The following is a 19,275-nucleotide window of genomic DNA, read 5'->3' on the forward strand; positions in this document are numbered from 1 at the left end:
TGTATTACCTTCGTCTTTCTAAAAATCCTCTGCATGCTGCTTGCAAAGTAATAATGTGTTTTCTCTTGCACTTATACTGTCTCCTTGCAGTGTGGCTCCTCCATGCAGTCTGGATACATATAACTGCCCTCTGCCTGCGAAGCAAGCATTTTCTCCAATATGTCTGTATAATGACAGTGGATCCCTTTAATTGCTGATAACCTTGCCTGACTTTGTAACCTTTCCACCATGACTGTATAATGCAAGCAGCCTGATAAAAGGTATGTTCTTTGGCTTGCATTTCTTCTTCACTCCATCTTGTTTTGTAATACCGCCAGTGTCTCTGCAATAGATGAGAAAATTATTAACCAACTCTTAAAAACCATGAACTAAAATAACGAGCAGCTGACATATAAGGTACCTGAATTGTGATAGCGGCATCTTTAAGGTGCAAAAATCTCTTGCGCTCTAGCATGGCTCTTAGCCATTGCTGTAAAAGGATGATGCGTTGTAACACTGTCTGATGTAACATGTCTCGCAGGCACTGTCGCTCCTGCTCCTTCAGAAAAACCTAAAAAGGCAAAGTAATGAAAAATCTAAAACCTGAAGAATTATTGCAAAGTAAAAGAAAAACAGAAGCAAAATAGAAAAAAAGTTTTTTTTATTTTGCAGGAAAAGTGGCGGATTATGGTGCTCACCGTGGTTTTGCCAACTTGATACTGATCCGGGCTGTGACCCATCCTCCAAAAAAATTCCTGAATCCTTTGGCGGGTAGGGGTAACATTTTTTGGCAGTAATACTGAAAACTGAGTTACAAAGTCCTAGAAAAGACAATCATATTGTATATTTACAATTGTGTCCACCATTACATTTATTAAGATGATAAAATATAATTTACGACACTTGTTTTGTGGCCTATTTCTGGGATAACAGGGCTTGTTGTGTTAATCATTATATACCTGATAGACAGCTGGGTTATGCAGTTCTCAGACATTAATGACAGACATGGATTTCTGGCATTTTATGTGTTACTGTGCTATAGTTATTGAATACTTACGGTACATCTTAAAGCTTGCGGAGCGGGCAGCAACATTTCCATTCTACGGTAGGAGTTGGATGGATTCATGATATGTAGACCATGCCACTCATTGGCAGCTTTCTTCCAGTTACCGTTCATAAGAAGAGAGCTGTCAATCAGTAACCCGGCAAATTAGGAAAACATAAGACTCTTGCCTCCATAGTGGACTCATCACTGCACGCTGCAAACATCTAAGCGACAGACCATAAAATCAGCAGGTCTGGTATTACTTTATGTTGCACTCGGAAAGGGCAATCGACCTGACAAGTTCACTTTAAGGTGTATAATGCTTGAAATATCAAACCCTGCTAACATCCTTATTCTAATTGCATTTCTCTGATTCTCTTCCAATCGTGGGCTGTGTTATATACGGCGTGGGCTGTGTTATATACGGCGTGGGCTGTGTTATATACTGCGTGGGCTGTGTTATATACTGCGTGGGCTGAGTTATATACTGCGTGGGCTGTGTTATATACTGCGTGGGCTGTGTTATATACTGCGTGGGCTGTGTTATATACTGCGTGGGCTGTGTTATATACTGCGTGGGCTGTGTTATATACTGCGTGGGCTGTGTTATATACTACGTGGGCTGTGTTATATGCTACATGGCTGTGCTATATACTACGTGGGCTGTTATATGCTACGTGGGCCGTGCAATATACTACATGGCTGTGTTATATACTACGTGGCTGTGTTATATGCTATGTGGCTGTGCTATATGCTACGTGGGCTGTGCAATATACTACATGGCTGTGCTATATACTACGTGGGCTGTTATATGCTACGTGGGCCGTGCAATATACTACATGGTTCTGTTATATACTACGTGGCTGTGTTATATGCTACGTGGCTGTGTTATATGCTACGTGCCTGTGTTATATGCTACGTGCCTGTGCTATATGCTACGTGCCTGTGCTATATGCTACGTGGGCTGTGTTATATACTTTGTGGGCTGTGTTATATGCTACATGGCTGTGCTATATGCTACGTGGCTGTGCTATATGCTACGTGGGCTGTGCTATATGCTACGTGGGCTGTGCAATATACTATGTGGCTGTGCTATATGCTACGTGGGCTGTTATATACTACGTGGGCTGTGTTATATACTATGTGGGCTGTTATATACTACGTGGGCTGTGTTATATACTACGTGGGCTGTGTTATATACTACGTGGGCTGTGTTATATACTATGTGGGCTGTGTTATATACTACGTGGCCGTGCTATATGCTACGTGGGCTGTGCTATATGCTACGTGGGCTGTGCTATATGCTACGTGGGCTGTGCGATATGCTAAGTGGGCTGTGCTATATTTCTCTGCTGTATCTGTGCATCATGAATCATGGCATGTGTTAAAGGGGGGGCCCACTGAGATTCTTTCGCCCAAGGCCCTCAAAAACCTGGATCCGGCCCTGGCTTCACGGATTGGTCGCGCCCGGCCGGGCGTGACCAATCAGCGACAGGCGCAGTCAGGCCGCGAATTGTTGCGGGTTTTGAACCACGCTTCGCTGATTGGTCGCGCCCGGCCTAATCCAGTGTATTCACTGCATTATTTTTAAATCTTCATAAATAAACTACATTCATATTCTAGAATACCCGACGCGTTAGAATCGGGCCACCATCTAGTAATATAAATAAATGTTTAAGTTATAAAGCATCTCTCTCTCTAGTTAAGAAGTGAGATAACAGGAGGCACCAAAATGAGAAAAAGGCCCTGATATATATTTGCTCCATGTGAATGGACAGCTGAAAAAGCAGTTGTGGTGTCTGACCTGAAAGGGAACCTTGCAGCTATAACCAGACTGGCGAATTCGGACAGTTTCCAGCATTCCTGTGTAACGAAGTTGTCTGAGCACTAATGAGTCATTGAAACGTAAAGGCACCTGTGAAATAGAGTAAAAACAAAATCATAGTGTGGTATGGTTATTAACAAAACCTTTTTCCTATCTTGTAGTTTGGATCTTTTCACAGAAAACATTAATTTCTCCATTTTGTAAGAGCGGTTTGATACTCGTGTTACTAAAATCTGTGTTGTCAGAGTAAAGGGAAAAAAAACAACTAAAAATATATGTTTTATTAGCCATACATTAAAATCAGAACTCTAAAATAAAAAATGAAAATAGGGTAAAACCAAGACAGGGTTCTAAGAGAGAAAATAGGGATTTTTGTGAACTCACCGTAAAATTCTTTTCTCCGAGTCAATCATTGAGGGAAACAGGACCATGGGTATTATGCTGCTGCCACTAGGAGGACACTAAGTGAATACAGAAAGAATAGATCCTCCCCTGCAGTATACACCCTCCTGCTAGCTCTAAGTGAACCAGTTCGGTAACAAAGCAAGTAGGAGTTTAAAACTATGAACAATGACAAACTATGTCAAAACCAAAAAAACAAACAAGCCATGAGGCTTACAGGGTGGGTGCTGTGTCCCCCAATGATTGGCTCTTAAAGCAGTCTCTGGGTGGGGAACAACACAACTGCTATTACCCCATGTACCAACAAGTTACAGATGCGGTACTGCCGCCTGCAGAATTCGTCTGCCAAGGGCCGCATCTGCAGAGGCTTGAGAATGAATATTGTAATGTTTTGTGAAAGTATGCAAACTGGACCAAGTCGCATCTCTGCAGACCTGTTGTGCTGACACCTGGTGCCGAATGGCCCAAGAGGCGCCCACTGACTAAGTGGAATGTGCCTTAATCCCTGCTGGTACAGGTTCACTACTAACACGGTAGGACTCGTGAATAGCCGAGCGGATCCACTTGGCTATTGTGGCCTTTGAAGTGGCTAGACCCTTCCTATGCCCCTCCGGAAGCACGAACAGGGCATCTGACTTGGGAAAAGACGCCGTCCGTGAGACATATCTCTTCAGGGCTCTCACCAGATCTAGGGTGTGAAGAGCCTTTTCGATGCGATGTACCGGTGGCGGACAGAGGGAGGGCAAAACAATATCTTCGCTGAGATGGAAAGAATAGACAACTTTCGGTAAAAAGGACAGGGACGTCCTCAGAACCACATTATCTTGATGAAAATTCAGGAACGGGACTCGGCAGGATAAGGCCGCTAACTCCAATACTCGTCTGATTGACGTGACCGCAACCAGGAAAGCTACTTTCCAGGAAAGAAAAGATAGAGAGACTTCCTGCAGCGGTTCGAAAGGGGCCTCTTGTAAAACCCCGAGAACCAAATTAAGATCCCAAGGTTCCAATGGCATCTTATAGGGAGGTACCACATGAGAGACTCCCTGAATGAAGGTCTTTACCTGTAATCTATTGGCAATCCTGTGTTGGAACAAAACTGATAAGGCCAAAAATTGCCCTTTGAGTCAGCAAAGAGTGAGACCTGACTCCAAGCCGGTCTGCAGAAATTCCAGGATGGAAGGAAGGGAAAAGTCATGGGGAGAAGAGCCACGGTCTTTGCACCATGAGAAAAAAAGTCTTCCAGGTGCGATGGTAAATGCTCATAGACGTGAGTTTCCTAGCACTAAGCATGGTAGAGATCACCTGACGAGAAAAACTGCTTGAGCTATGACCCAGGATTCAACGGCCACGCCATTAAACACAGGGCCTCAGAGTTCTGGTGATAAATAGGACCCTGGGACAACAGATCTGTGCAATCAGGAAGTCGCCAGGTGAAGTCGGCGACGAGTTGGACTAGCTCCGCGTACCATGCCCGGCGCGATTACAGGTAACCCTTCCGCTCTGATCTTCTTGATGACCTTCGGAAGCAAGGGAGGCAGAGGGAATATATACGGAAGCCGAAATTGACGCCACGGGAGGACGAGTGTGTCTGCTCCGATGGTTATTGGGTCGTGCGACCGAGCTATGAAGTCGGGAACCTTGGTGTTTAGCCTCGAGGCCATCAGATCCACATCCGGAGTCCCCCAGCGACAGAAGATCTGCTGGAAAACCTCCAGATGGAGAGACCACTCTCCCGAGGCAAGACCCTGGTGACTGACGAAATCAGCCACTCAATTCTCTACACCCGGAATGTGGACTGCCGAGATCACTGAGTGGTTCCTCTCGGCCCAACAGAGAATGTGACCTACTTCGATCATGGCCGCCTTGCTGCGGGTAACCCCCTGACGGTTGATGTACGCCACAGCTGTGGCGTTGTCGGACTGAATCCTGATGGGTCGATCTGCTAGGAGGTGATGGAACTGCAGGAGGGCTAGCTTGATTGCCCGTATCTCTAAAATGTTGATCGGTAAACGCGACTCTCGAGGAGACCAGCGTCCCTGAGCTGTGTGATGGCAGAACGCTGCCCCCCAGCCAAGAAGGCTGGCATCTGTGGTCACCACTAGCCAATGAACTGGAAGGAAGGACTTCCCCTGATTGAGCAAAGACTTCAATGTCCACCACCTGAGGGTCTGTCTGACCCGCTGAAAGAGGCAGAAACAACGGTCGAGAGAGAACGGATTCCTGTCCCAAGCCGCCAGAAGCGCGTGTCGCAAGGGGCGGAGGTGTAGCTGTATGAATGGAACTGCCTCTATAGCTGCTACCATCTTGCCGAGAACTCTCATATTGAAACGCAGAGAGTGGGGAAAAGAGAGGGAGAGCATCTGAGTTCCCCGCTGTAAGGCCGAGACCTTTTCCGGAGGAAGGATCACCAACCCCTGGAAAGTGTCCAGGATCATTCACAGAAAGGGAATTAGCTGAGCCGCTACTGGCGATGACTTTTTGAAGTTTATCTTTCAACCCGGGCGAGAAAGAGTATTTAGTGTGATGCTCACGCACTCCTTATAGGTATGAAAAGAAGGTCCCTTGATCAAGATATCGTCTTGATACGGTAGCACTACCACAAGCCGAGCGTGAAGGATGGCCATGGCAGCCGCCATGACCTTGGTGAAGACTCAGGGGCGGTGGCGTGGCCAAAGGGCAAAGCAGCGAATTGAAAATGTTCCTCTTGGACTGCGAATCGTAGAAATCTTTGGTGAGGGGGAAAAATCGGGATGTGAAGGTAAGCGTCCTGGATGTCTATGGACGCTAAGAACTCTCCTTTTTCCATTGAAGCGATGACAGAATAGAGCGATTACATTCTGAACAGTCGCACTCTGACGAAGTTGTTCAACAGTTTAGGTCCAGTATGGGCCGCACTGTTTGGTCCTTTTTGGGAACAACGAAAAGGTTCGAGTAAAAACCCTTGAACCTTTCCTTTTGCAAAACCGGGATAATGACCCCGTCCTTTCTGAGGGCATGTATGGCTCGAAAGAACACTGCTGCTTTTGCCTTGGGAGGAGACGACAGGAAGAAACACGTTGGTGGGAGAGACAGAAACTCTATTTTGTATTCGGAGGACACTAGATCTCTGACCCACTCGTCGTGAACGACCGAGAGCCAGGCTTGACGGAAAAAAAGTAGACGGCCGTTTACTTTGTTGGTATTCCCTGGATACCGCACCAAGTCATTGTGTAGAGGATGTGCGTGATCTGGGTCCCTTGGGTTCAGACTGTCTGGGCCACCTTTTCCAGGAATGGGAGGGTCTGTATGAGACCGGAGAACCTCTAGCTCTGCGTTGGGCCCGTCCTGGTCCCGAAGAAGTGGATGTCGAGGACCAGTTGGGATTGTAATGAAAAAAAAATCGGGTCCGAGCTTGTTGTTGCTGGTTCCGAAAGGGTCGTACGGGCCTCTGCTGGGGAAGAAACTTACTCTTCCCTCCAGTGGCGTTGGAGATTAGTTGATCAAGTTTTTCTCCAAACAAGCGACTACTTTGATAGGGCAGAGAGGTTAATTACTTTTTGGAAGCAGAATCCGCACGCCAGTCTCTGAGCCATAGGGCCCTCCTAATGGTGATGGAATTTGCTGCTGCGTGGGAAGCGCAGTTAGCCGCATCCAAAGAAGCGGACACCACGAAATCCCCGGCCTGAGAAATCTGATTAGCGAGGCATGCCACCTCAGGGGGGAGGTCAGTATCCTGAATGGCTGCGGACAAGACCTCAGCCCAATGGGCCATAGCTTTAGCCACCCAGGTCGCGGCAAAGGATGGATAGAGTGCAGTTCCACAAGCCTCAAAAACCAAACGAGCAATATTGTCAATTTGACAATCTGTATGATTTTTGACTGCGGCGTCATTGGACGAAGGTAGAGTTCTAGAAGCAAGCCGCGATACGGGAGGATCCACTGTCCAATGTCCTTAAACTCGGGTTGGTTGGCAAACACTCCTGGGCAGTTACCGGGTCACAGGCTGTGCAGAATGTAGTATTGTGGCCCCGGGGCAAAGAAACCTTGCAAGTGGTACATGAAGCAAAAAACACTGTATGTGTCTTGTTAGTCCTTTTGGAAGTTTTAGATTGAGACATAGTGTACTCTGTTTCTTTGCCTCCAGAGAGATAGATAGAGGGAGGATGTACAGGCAGAGGAAGGGTTAAGCTAAGATTCTTCAGCTTACCCATGTCCTGTGTCTTGAGTCCCAGGTGAGGTGCCGCTGTCTGTGTCCCCACAGCACTTCTTTCAGCGCTGCTCCTTCTGTAGACCAGGCCCAAACGAAGAACGCTGCTGCTGCAGTGCTATGGGTGTAGTAAGATGGCCACCGAGATAAGGATGGCGTTTCTCGTTTGGGACGAGATGCGCCAGAGCACATGGGCGGCGCCACCTCCAGTAGGCGTGGCTGTAAAAATGTGGCTTATCCCAACTAGAAGCAGGGGCCTAAATTTTGGGAGCCGAGAAAAGTGCGGGCCGCGGTAGTCTGCCGCAGCGCCTCCCACACCTGCGGCCTGTCCCGGCCAGAAGCCGAGGACTAGATTTTGGGGGCCGTGGACCTCGGCCTTACACCGCTGCGCCCGCCAAGCCTCAGGAGCTGGGGAATGGGCTGGAGCCCTGGCGACGCTGGGAAGCGCAGCCAAACACTGGGGCACCTCCCCCTCCCAGGGACCAGGACCCCTCTGAGCCTCCGCAACCAGCTGCTCCTACTCACGGATTGCAGGTGTGCTGGTCCTGGTATTCACTCTCAATCCACCATCCCCCTAGACAAGGGGGGGTGGAGAGTCTTTCTGCTGCCTTCCATCATCCGCCAAGTCAGTGGTGATGCAGTGGGGGCTGCACGGATGCCATAGTGGGGGCCTCAGTACTGGGCAGAATGTCCGGCTATAAGCCTGGCTCCAGGAGAGGGTACATGGAGGCGACACTCCATGTGGTCGCCTGTTGTCTGTGTGGGGAGATTGGGACCCGAAAGAGCCGTCGCCCCTAAAAGTGAGCTCAGGCATGGCTTCGAGTCGTCGCAGGAGAGGGTACGGGGAGGTGTGATGGGGTGTACGGCAGAGCAAGAAGGGACAACAGGCCGAGGGATGATTCAACAGATTTATTATCAAGAACGCTGGAACAACACATGCAGGTAGATCTACAGAGTCCACAATTAGTACAACAGAACAGGTTCGGGGGCACCTCCCGATAATCCTTGTGCCAGCTAACAAAGCAATAGTCCACACGAGTCCAAGGGATCCCAATACAATCCCACGAGCGACGAGATATGTCCTCAGCTCAAGTCTCGCCCCATTCGCTTCCGCAGTCACAGATGGACATGGGGTCTTGCCTCAGCTAAGAATCCCCACTCCTTCTCCTTCAAGGATCAACTCACCTCTGATCTCAAAATAAGAATGGATTGTCTGAGCTCCTGGGATCCGCCCATGAAGGGGGGTAGGGGTCACACCTTCTATTCAATGGTTGGGTCCACCAGAAGATTCTAGACTGGTGGGCTCCGCTTAATCTATGTAGTATGTACATTTGACTAGCCACCTGCTGTGAGGAAGAATGGCTATTCCTCCACTAGTGATGTTGACAAAGCTTAATTACATTAGAGCTTAGGGCTGCAAGTATTGGGGGAAGGAGACATATTGTTACAGGTGAACTCCCAGCACAAGAAAATACATAAATTACAGCTAATAGAAACCAGAGAACAGTTACATACATCAAATGGCATATTATTCAAATACAGGACAGGGCAAAAGTACATATCATGACAATCCCTTCCCGTCCCAATTTGTGTACGTACCAGGGACCTCTACAGGTCGCTGGTTAAGTACACACAGGCAGAGTGTAACTTACATGTGGCTTCATGCAGCCACGAATTGGCATTGTAGCTCTCCCACATCATCTTCCAGGAGAACATCTGCAGGCAGACCACCCATCACCCCAACCACACATCGCCTGACCCCAAAACCAAAGTTCAGATCCACAGTGGCTGTGGGAATAGTCCTCCATTGTCCACCAGCCAGTTCAATGACAATCCCAGGTCCTCGATGGATTGCCTCAGGCCGAACCACTCGGGGATCAGCCAGTATGAGGAAAGCCCCCGAGTCACAAAATCCAATAAGTGTCCATCCAGCACGACCTCCTGCAAGTGCTTACCTCGATGAGCAGAAGTCGTCATAGCTGCAGGTCGCACACCATAAACTCCTAGTGGTGCAACATGGGTGGGTGAGGCACAAGGCCAGTCCTCCCGCAGTGGTGACACGTCGTCCTCCATGGCACTTGGCTGTACATAATTAATAATAAGACTGGGTACAGGATCAATCCTCATTTGAACAGCTGGGCAGGAGGCTTGCAGATGCCCCGGCTGTCCACATCGATAGCATCTGTGCTGGGTCTCACTCCATCCAAGGCGTCCTCTTGGGCGAGGGGTAAGGGAACCTGGAGGCCGGCCCCCACCTGAAGGTGCTGTAGGGTTTTGAGGATGACTCCTCCATGGGCTGGCTAGGCATGAAGCCTGCAGATGCCCCAGATGCCCACAACCATAACACCTGCGCTCTGCTACTTCCTCTCCTCGTCGTATTCCAGAAAACGCAGTAGAAGCAACTGGAGGCACATTTACACGGGTATCAGCATGAGGTGGTGGCTTAGAGGAACGGGGAACAATGGGGACAGAAGAACAGGGGGCCACCGGTGTTGCGGTGTTGTGGAGCTGGTAGGCCTCTCTCCATCCTCCAACAGAATCCTCCACTGAGGCTTGATGGTGAGAGCCTCATCAGCTAGAGCTGCAGCTTCCTCCACAGTGGCTGGTCTCCTTTCACGCACCCATTCCCGGATCTCAGCAGGGCACTTGAAGTAAAACCGCTCTTTTAGGATAACCTGGAGGAAGGTCTCCCAGGTTAAGGCGCCCTCTGCCTCCAGCCAGCGACGACATATATGTTTGAGTCTGTGGGCATACATCTTGAAAGACACTTCCTCATCACAGGCTAAAGTACGGAACTGAGTCCTGTAAGTGTCTTGGGTAACAGCATAATGTTCTAGAATAATCCGTTTAATCTCCGCATACTCACAGTTCCCCTGAGGGTCCATAGCTCTATAGGCTGCGGCAGCTCCACCCTCTAAGAGCCCCACCAGATGTCGGACTCGGTCTCTTTCTGGGACTTCCATTAATCGACACTGATGCTCAAAGTCCTGGAAGAAGCCCTCAATGTCGCCTGCAGCCTCATTAAAGGGCTTGAAGTCTTTGCGGGACACTCTGGGGAGTTCCCTCATGGTGGGTGCTGGGGTTAGAGTCTGTCTGGAGCTTCTAGCTGCTTCCAAAGCGATCTGCCTCTCCAGCAATGCCATCTCCTGAGCTCTGTCCTCGGCTCTGTGAATGGCCTCCCTCTCCTCGGCTCTGTGAATGGCCTCCCTCTCCCTCTCTTGAGCTCAGTGAATGGCCTCTTTCTTATAGTCTATGGTGGCCTCTTCTCCCAGCAATGCCAACTCCTCCTCGTACCACATAACCCACTGACTTTTTTGGGTATTTACTTCCGGCTGCAGTCTTTCCTCCATTTGCTGTGAGGATCCTTCCTCAGCGTCATCTTGCAGGCGAACTCCTTCCAAAGCCTCAATAAGCTGCTCCTTGGAGAGTCCCTTAAAACGGACTCCTACTTCACGGGCCTTTGATTGTAGGCTCCCCAAAGTCCAGTTCTTGTACTCTGCGGTGTTGGTTCCCGATGTTGATGGGCCTTTGTCCTCCATTCCTTCTGCTCTGGTCCCTCTGCTGCCAACCAGTTTGTGACGGGGTGTACGGCAGAGCAAGAAGGGATGATTCAACAGATTTATTATCAAGAACGCTGGAACAACACATGCAGGTAGATCTACAGAGTCCTCAATTAGTCCAACAGAACAGGTTCGGGGGCACCTCCCGATAATCCTTGTGCCAGCTAACAAAGCAATAGTCCACACGAGTCCAAGGGATCCCAAAACAATCCCACGAGCGACGAGATATGTCCTCAGCTCAAGTCTCGCCCCATTCGCTTCCGCAGTCACAGATGGACATGGGGTCTTGCCTCAGCTAAGAATCCCCACTCCTTCTCCTTCAAGGATCAACTCACCTCTGATCTCAAAATAAGAATGGATTGTCTGAGCTCCTGGGATCCGCCCATGAAGGGGGGAAGGGGTCACACCTTCTATTCAATGGTTGGGTCCACCAGAAGATTCTAGACTGGTGGGCTCCGCTTAATCTATGTAGTATGTACATTTGACTAGCCACCTGCTGTGAGGAAGAATGGCTATTCCTCCACTAGTGATGTTGACAAAGCTTAATTACATTAGAGCTTAGGGCTGCAAGTATTGGGGGAAGGAGACATATTGTTACAGGTGAACTCCCAGCACAAGAAAATCCATAAATTACAGCTAATAGAAACCAGAGAACAGTTACATACATCAAATGGCATATTATTCAAATACAGGACAGGGCAAAAGTACATATCATGACAGGAGGAACTCTCCGCATTCTCGCCTGTTGATGATTCTGGGGAGATTGGAGCCTAGAAAGGATCCGTCGCCCCCTTCACTCCGTTAATTAAAAAATAAAAATTTATAGAAAATAAAAAATAAAATAAAAACATTGAGGTCTGGTAGTGCCTCCCACAGACACTAAGCAACAATTGGTGCACTTAGAGCCAGCAGGAGGGTGTATACTGCAGGGGAGGAGTTAATATTTCTGTATTCACTTAGTGTCCTCCTACCGTAGTGGCAGCAGCATAACACCCATGGTCCTGTGTCCCCAATGAGGTGTAAGAGAAATATATATAAGGGTTTGTTTTTATTTAGGCAGTATCACACCACTTCTGGTACTACCACTGGAGCTCTGAATGCTCACTGCAGTGCCGCTCCAATTCTGAGAAGAAAACCCCTGATGAAGCTTGAGAAAGGAAGGGGGCAAACGCGTCAGGATTATGGACCTTCTCAATATTGTAACAAGCTAAGCACGATCATACTATGTGGGAACATGTATCTGTATTGTTGGATTCTAGGTTTATAATTGGCCTATATTTGCCACTATGCATGGGTGTACTAATGTCTTTGGGCTTTCAGAAAGTGACTAAGATAGACTATAATTTTTATATGTTAGGTTTCTAAGCATTCTATTGACTGGTTTCGGCACAAATGTTTTATTCTTTTGTCTCATGCATATCTGACACAACGGCTTAATATCCATGCCCTAAAATACCCTGGGTACTCACTGGAATCTTCCATAATGTAATATATGTTCTTTATTTACCAATTTCTAGTGTCGCACTCCTTGGCGAGAGAGTACTTGTACGATGAGTTTTTAGGGGCTATTGGTTCAAGCTATACATTATTTAGCATTCTTGACGTCAATTACCACTGCTGGGGCTCACTAGGGCTATTCATCGTTGAGCGGGGGCACCATATCGTCTACGTTAGGGCTTAACATAGGGTACACCTAGGGGCAGATATTCCTATTCTGGCAGTCCAGGATTACCTATAGATATTTTTTCCCTATTAGAGCCCAGTCTTAGTTTTACCCTATTTTCATTTTTGTTTTGAGTGCGGATTTTAATGTATATCTAATAAAACATAATTTTTAGGGTTTGTTTCGATTTACTCGATTGGTAATTGACTTTGGGACCTCTTAACCTCTAGACCTGTTTTTGGTCTGCTAAAATCTGTGCTACCCCTGGCATAAAAATCAATAAACACTGCATTAAAAGTGGTAAAAGGGTGTTTTCCAAAATAACCTCCACATTCTTGCTTTATGGAAGAAAAATGTCCTGTGGCATTTTGGTAATAATGAACTGGAAATTGATGTCAGAAGAGTTTCTCACCATGTCAGTTAAGGTACTAGATTTTGGTAGGCGAAAGTCTGAATTGTTAGTACAGAAAACGGAAAGCCCTTCTTCAACCAAAAGACGGACGTGCATTTTACACTGGCTGTACTCTAGATTACCTATAAAGTGTTATCCATGAAATCTCAAATCAAAACATATTTGTTTTTTATAACGAGAGACTCAGAAACTACAATTCGAAGTGTGAACCAATAAGATTAAAATCAAGCATAGAGGGGAATCATAATTTAGGTCTGTCTTGTGAATTTTGTAAACTGAAAAAATCCAGACTAGGACTCTGTAGCTCAAACCAAATAAAATCTATATAAAATCTTAATAAAAAGTTAAAGGGATCATCCAATCCTATATGCCTATGTAAAAAAAATAAATTAAAAAAATAGCACATACACCCCATATCGATGCCGTTCCAAAAATTAAGAAGCCAAGTCCTTTGAGGAACCTGTGACCTTGGTATGCCACGTACACTTCAATCAGTGTTATCTAATGGGCAGAATCACAAACTTTTTTCAGACAAACCAAACTCCTGAAGGAATTGTGAGAATTGCAGTCCAATAGCAGTCACTGATTGGTTGCAATGTTCAAGTGACATAATAAGGCCTTGCGAGACTTGACACAGAGATTGCTTGAACGGAGACAGTATGGGAGCCGAGTATGAGGCGTTTTTATTTTACAATGGGGACTATGATATTTAAGAAGGGGATGTTCGAGTAGTGAACATCCTGCTTATTTTCACAGGAGAAAAAAGAAGAATAGGTGGCTCTGTAAGACAACAAAAACGGATTTCAGATTAGAGTTTACCTTTTCTGCATTAGAACGGATGCATTTCACAAAATAAGGTTCTGCCTGCCCCAAGGTTTCCATCAGTTTGTTTAAGGATGCCTAAAAAGAGAAGAGAAGTGACAACTTTCAGCACCTCCTGGCATAGTGGCAAATGGCATTTTGATGAGAAATATTCCAGAGACAGGCGAGTTGTACCTGGAACTGAGCACTAATACTTGGTGGCTTCTTCTTCTTATGAAGATGCAGCAAGGACTTGGTAATGCGATCGTGAAGGGTGAGATTGGACAGATGTTTCAGGGACTTCACATCCAATAGATGCTGAGGTTTCATACAGAGATAAGAACAAGATTTGCCATATGAAATCCTTATTAGACAAGAACAAATTCCAATACGATTTGGTAGAGAACTTCAATGAATAGTTTGAAAGGAGGAAAATGACAAAGAATGGATGCTACGGAGCCGTTGAGCTCAGAGAGGCTTTCATTCATTCTCACTCACCTTAGGAAGAGAAGGTTTAGATTTTGTGTTCTTACTTCTCCTGTGAATAAATGGTTAAATAACATTTTTAGTGTCTTATGATTCTTAGCTCAATATTGCCAAGTATATCCATGTGTCACATTTTCATTTGCCCTTGCTCTGCCACCCCATCTATTCTAATATCATAATGATAGAGTAAAACGCGTGCCCCGACCCCCCTTTTCATGCAGATTTTTTTCGGCAAAAATATCCCTCTAACCAAGGCTTTCGGTTTTGATAAGTGCTCTTACATAAGAATGCCATGTGCCCTTTCTAGCAGTTTGCTATCGCTGGTGTTCACATTGGAAGTGGAGGAGCTGATGAAGATTCCACCACCCTCAAGGAAGGAGTTGGAGGACGACAGCCGATGTCTTCTTGTTGACAATGTAATTTCCCTAAAATAGAAATTCACTCAACGAAAGTGGCATTCTGAGGGTTAAACATGGCTACACACAAAAAAAAATTGTTACAGAAGATAGACTGGAAGAAAACAGAAAAGTGTTAGAGGCCCTAAAGTAACATAGTAACATAGTTAGTAAGGCTGAAAAAAGACATTTGTCCATCCAGTTCAGCCTATATTCCATCATAATAAATCCCCAGATCTACGTCCTTCTACAGAACCTAATAATTGTATGATACAATATTGTTCTGCTCCAGGAAGACATCCAGGCCTCTCTTGAACCCCCTCGACTGAGTTCGCCATCACCACCTCCTCAGGCAAGCAATTCCAGATTCTCACTGCCCTAACAGTAAAGAACCCTCTTCTATGTTGGTGGAAAAACCTTCTCTCCTCCAAACGCAAAGAATGCCCCCTTGTGCCCGTCACCTTCCTTAGTATAAACAGATCCTCAGCAAGATATTTGTATTCTCCCCTTCTATACTTATACATGGTTATTAGATCGCCCCTCAGTCGTCTTTTTTCTAGACTAAATAATCCTAATTTCGCTAATCTATCTGGGTATTGTAGTTCTCCCATCCCCTTTATTAATTTTGTTGCCCTCCTTTGTACTCTCTCTAGTTCCATTATATCTTTCCTGAGCACCGGTGCCCAAAACTGGACACAGTACTCCATGTGCGGTCTAACTAGGGATTTGTACAGAGGCAGTATAATGCTCTCATCATGTGTATCCAGACCTCTTTTAATGCACCCCATGATCCTGTTTGCCTTGGCAGCTGCTGCCTGACACTGGCTGCTCCAGGTAAGTTTATCATTAACTAGGATCCCCAAGTCCTTCTCCCTGTCAGATTTACCCAATGGTTTCCCGTTCAGTGTGTAATGGTGATATTGATTCCTTCTTCCCATGTGTATAACCTTACATTTACCCTGAATTCACTTACCGTGGAGTTCGTTCTTGTATTGTGTTTACACCCTGTAGATCAGAGAGGGGCGTACGAGGTGTTGGGCGAGGAATATCTGGAAGGAAAAAGGAATCTTAGATTTAAAATGACTATAAAAAAGGGAACTAAAAAGTCCCCCAACAAATGGTCCGTGTACCTACTCCATACAATTGTGGCACTATGTCTGTGTTTTGGACTCTACAAGTGATTGCGTGCGAGAGAAGGTGTTCGGTCAGATATGCTGCTTTAACCTGTCACAATATCATCCTGTATGTATGACTGTGTGCTTGTGTATTGGTGCAGTACTAAAGTGTTAGCCACATGCCCATGTAACCAGTTCTCGCAGATCCTCACTTTTCCTGCAGACCTAAAAATGGTGTTAGAAATAGAAGCACATTAATATATGCAAGACATGAGCACAGGCAACAGTTGTAGAAAAAGGTGCACAGAAGCCACAGTGATCATTCCCATGCCAAAAAATGGAGTGCTAGAGACATTAAAGGCAAAAGCAAGTAGGAAAACATGCAGATGGGTTAAATGGAAAGAAAAATGCCATACAAAGACCTAGAATGAGAACCAAATGCTTCCTACATGGCCAGAGTGTGCACGGTCCACTTACCATGCACTGTACTATACAGCAAAAACTTTACAAGTTTACAATGGCTTCAATAAAACATCAAACTAAAAAAAACAACCCCATAATCTCTGGGAAGAAGCTAGCAATCATTAACCCTTAATCTATAATGTGCACAAGACAGGTAGTAAGAAAACTGATCTCCACGTATGGGTGTCATTAAGAGTGGATTATTAACCAGAAGGGCAATTTACGCTGACTACTATGGTAAAAATATTCATTCTATGTCTACCATAAATAACAAAAGGAAATACAACTTTCTTCACACTTCTAGAAAGCGTTTGATTCTCATTCTTTGGCTAGAAAGGGTTCCTAATGACAAGGGAGTCTCATGATCATATCTGGGTTAAATCAGACGTCTGAAGGCCTCGACTAACACCATCTTGTCTTACCCCAAGACTTCTCGTGAGCTTTCCATCATTGATTGCATTTGTGACAAACTTGAAAGCTATGAGAACTAACTGAATAATTAAAGTACAGGCTGGTGTCAGAAAAAAAGGATTTTGTCACCTTTATTCGGGTATGCCAGTGTAAAGTGTAACTGCATTTAAAGGGGTTTTTCAGTTTTGGAAAACTCATGCCCACCCCTGCTGCATTTTGTTTTAGAAGAATAAACAATCTTTACTCTCCTTCCCCGGGTCCAGAGTGGAGTCTCCTTTGCTTCTCCCGGTGTCTGCAATTGTCTGCAGCGCTGATGTCAAATCAACAGTGCTGCAGACAATCAATGACTCATTAGATCTGAGCAGCTAGTGCCACATACGTGATTTTAGCACTGTAAATAATAGCAGACACAAGGGGTAGCGTCATAGACACATCGCTGGACCAGGGGAGGATGAGAAATGTACAGTTATTTAAAAAAAAAAAAAATAATAATAAATAACTGCAGCCAGAGCATGGAAAATCCATTTTATGTAGAAATGTATATAGTTTAATATATCTGTCTTGAAAATAATTTAGAAATGACTATTTAAAAGGGTTGTCCATTCTTGAGCCACTCAAAAGATAACTCACCAATATCGGATTGGAGAGCATTCTACATCCAGCACTCCCATTGATCAGCTCTGGCAATGGCCACGGGGCCAGAACACCATAGCTCCGCTCACTTTGTAGTGGTACCGGTGGGCTGCAGCTCAATTGCTATTAACTTTAATAGGAGCTGAGCTCCTGCACCCAGATCTGGCTACTATACATGGAATGGGTCTATGCTGTTTGGCTCTGTGTGCTGTATGCATCTGACCACTACTGTTGCTGAAAAGCAGCTGATTGGTGAGGGAGCTGGGTGTCAGACTTCAACCAGTTGGGATATTGAGGTCTTATCTTAAGAATAGGTTATCAATAAATGTCTCACTCCTTAAGGAGAACTTGGGCTATAAAAAAAAGTTAAATAACTCGGAAAACTATGCTCCTTTGTTTCTTTTGGAGCTCATCATGTGAAATCTCTGCTTATAGTTCAACTAGGCTTATTTTAGCAACTTCTGAAGGCATGCTCTTACACCCCTCCCTCCCAGTTAATGCCAATTGCAGCTCGGCAACGTCCGTTACTGCTAGATCTATGATTAGCAATATTTTGGGAAAATAGTTGAAATCGTACACCCCCGAGAAGACTCTTAAGACATACCAGCTGAACTTCAAGTGGAGACTTCACATGCTGTGTGCCTGGAGAAACACATGTGAATGTCTCTGAAATGGATCGACATATGGCAAAAACGGAAAAAAGCGACAAAATCAGAGGAGCTCAGGGATATTTAAAACTTATTCAACTCTTTTTGAGCAAGTGACAACTCCTCTTTAAAGTTTTCTACTTTGCTAAAAGCAGAATCTCATTGATGTTGTTGGAGGTTCAATTTACACATACGTTTTTTAAGGTCTCATATAAGATTATATTAAATAGTGGCATTGTCCAGGAACAGAGTAATGCATTTGGGGGAATCTATTATTCTCTATGTAATGAAGTTTGAAGACGTATAGCACTAAAGATATATATTTTTTACGCTTGCCCTAAGCTGGAGGGCCAATGCATCATAAATGAACGATGAATCCAAAATGATTCTTATACAAAATCCTCTTCTAATAGTCATTAATTTCATTTCCATAGTACTTGGTAGCTGTGACAGCAACCACTTTCATTTTGTCTGGGGTGTTGGCACATATAGTCGATTGAGGGTGGGTTATAATGTCAGTTTCCAGGTTGATTGTAATTTCTTTGGGTTATAAATTATTTTGCAAGCATGTTAATAACAGTACTCGTGTCACTAACTTGTGAAATGCACCAATAGAGGATGATTATATTACGTTGCACATAGTTCAGTTTTATGTAGGTTTGTGGACATATAGCAAGCATACAAGTCAAGACAGAAGGGTACGGAAAGGTTTTCGTGCAGTAAAAGAAGAAGCCTGCTCTAATTTCTTTGGTGGTCCGCTCAGGAATCTGTGTGTGTTTTACATGTGTATAGATGATAGGAATGGAGCCTTATGTGTGAATTTGCAGAGGATTTTGGGACGGCAGCCTTACTGTATTGGTCGTTCTGACACCTCTGCAGGATCTGTAAACTCCTTTGGTGGACGGGGTGCTGCAGAAAGCTAAAGCTAGAAAGGCCTTTGTGAGATGAGCCAGGAGGCCCCGGTGTGCTGAGGGGGCCCGAGCCTTGAGAGCAAACACACAGGAAGAGAAGACAGAGATAGATTAACCAGAGAGAGCGCAGAGTAACAACTCCCAGCAAAGATAGAGGCAGAATACCCCAAAGATGCATCTACTAAACCCAGAAATAAGAGACAGAAGTAAGAGAGCTGGGACATCATAAGGCAACCATGAGGCACACTTATGACATAAGCATGTGAACATATGTCTACAATATACCAGTTGGTAAATTTGCAAATTCAGTTTCAAAATATTTATCCAATCAAAAAGAAA

At 45.4% G+C, this 19,275-nt stretch overlaps 1 protein-coding gene across 6 annotated transcripts in view; it reads right to left on the reverse strand.

Moving 5' to 3' along the window:
• MYO9A (myosin IXA) overlaps positions 1 to 19,275 on the reverse strand; it is a 183,037-nt gene that overhangs the window by 72,287 nt on the left and 91,475 nt on the right. For 5 of the 6 annotated variants that reach the window (XM_069765609.1, XM_069765605.1, XM_069765608.1 and 2 more), the window contains exons 15-24: positions 18,877 to 19,008; positions 15,731 to 15,806; positions 14,644 to 14,787; positions 14,375 to 14,414; positions 14,072 to 14,194; positions 13,895 to 13,975; positions 2,829 to 2,939; positions 678 to 800; positions 401 to 550; positions 9 to 322 (exon numbers count right to left, since the gene is read on the reverse strand). In XM_069765609.1, the coding sequence (XP_069621710.1) occupies positions 9 to 322; positions 401 to 550; positions 678 to 800; positions 2,829 to 2,939; positions 13,895 to 13,975; positions 14,072 to 14,194; positions 14,375 to 14,414; positions 14,644 to 14,787; positions 15,731 to 15,806; positions 18,877 to 19,008 (1,294 nt within the window). The remainder of the gene's footprint in view (positions 1 to 8; positions 323 to 400; positions 551 to 677; positions 801 to 2,828; positions 2,940 to 13,894; positions 13,976 to 14,071; positions 14,195 to 14,374; positions 14,415 to 14,643; positions 14,788 to 15,730; positions 15,807 to 18,876; positions 19,009 to 19,275) is intronic. The other variant, XM_069765607.1, reaches the window with a different exon arrangement.

Source organism: Ranitomeya imitator, chromosome 4 (genome assembly GCF_032444005.1).
Source record: "Ranitomeya imitator isolate aRanImi1 chromosome 4, aRanImi1.pri, whole genome shotgun sequence".
NCBI classification, from domain to species: Eukaryota; Metazoa; Chordata; class Amphibia; order Anura; family Dendrobatidae; genus Ranitomeya; species Ranitomeya imitator.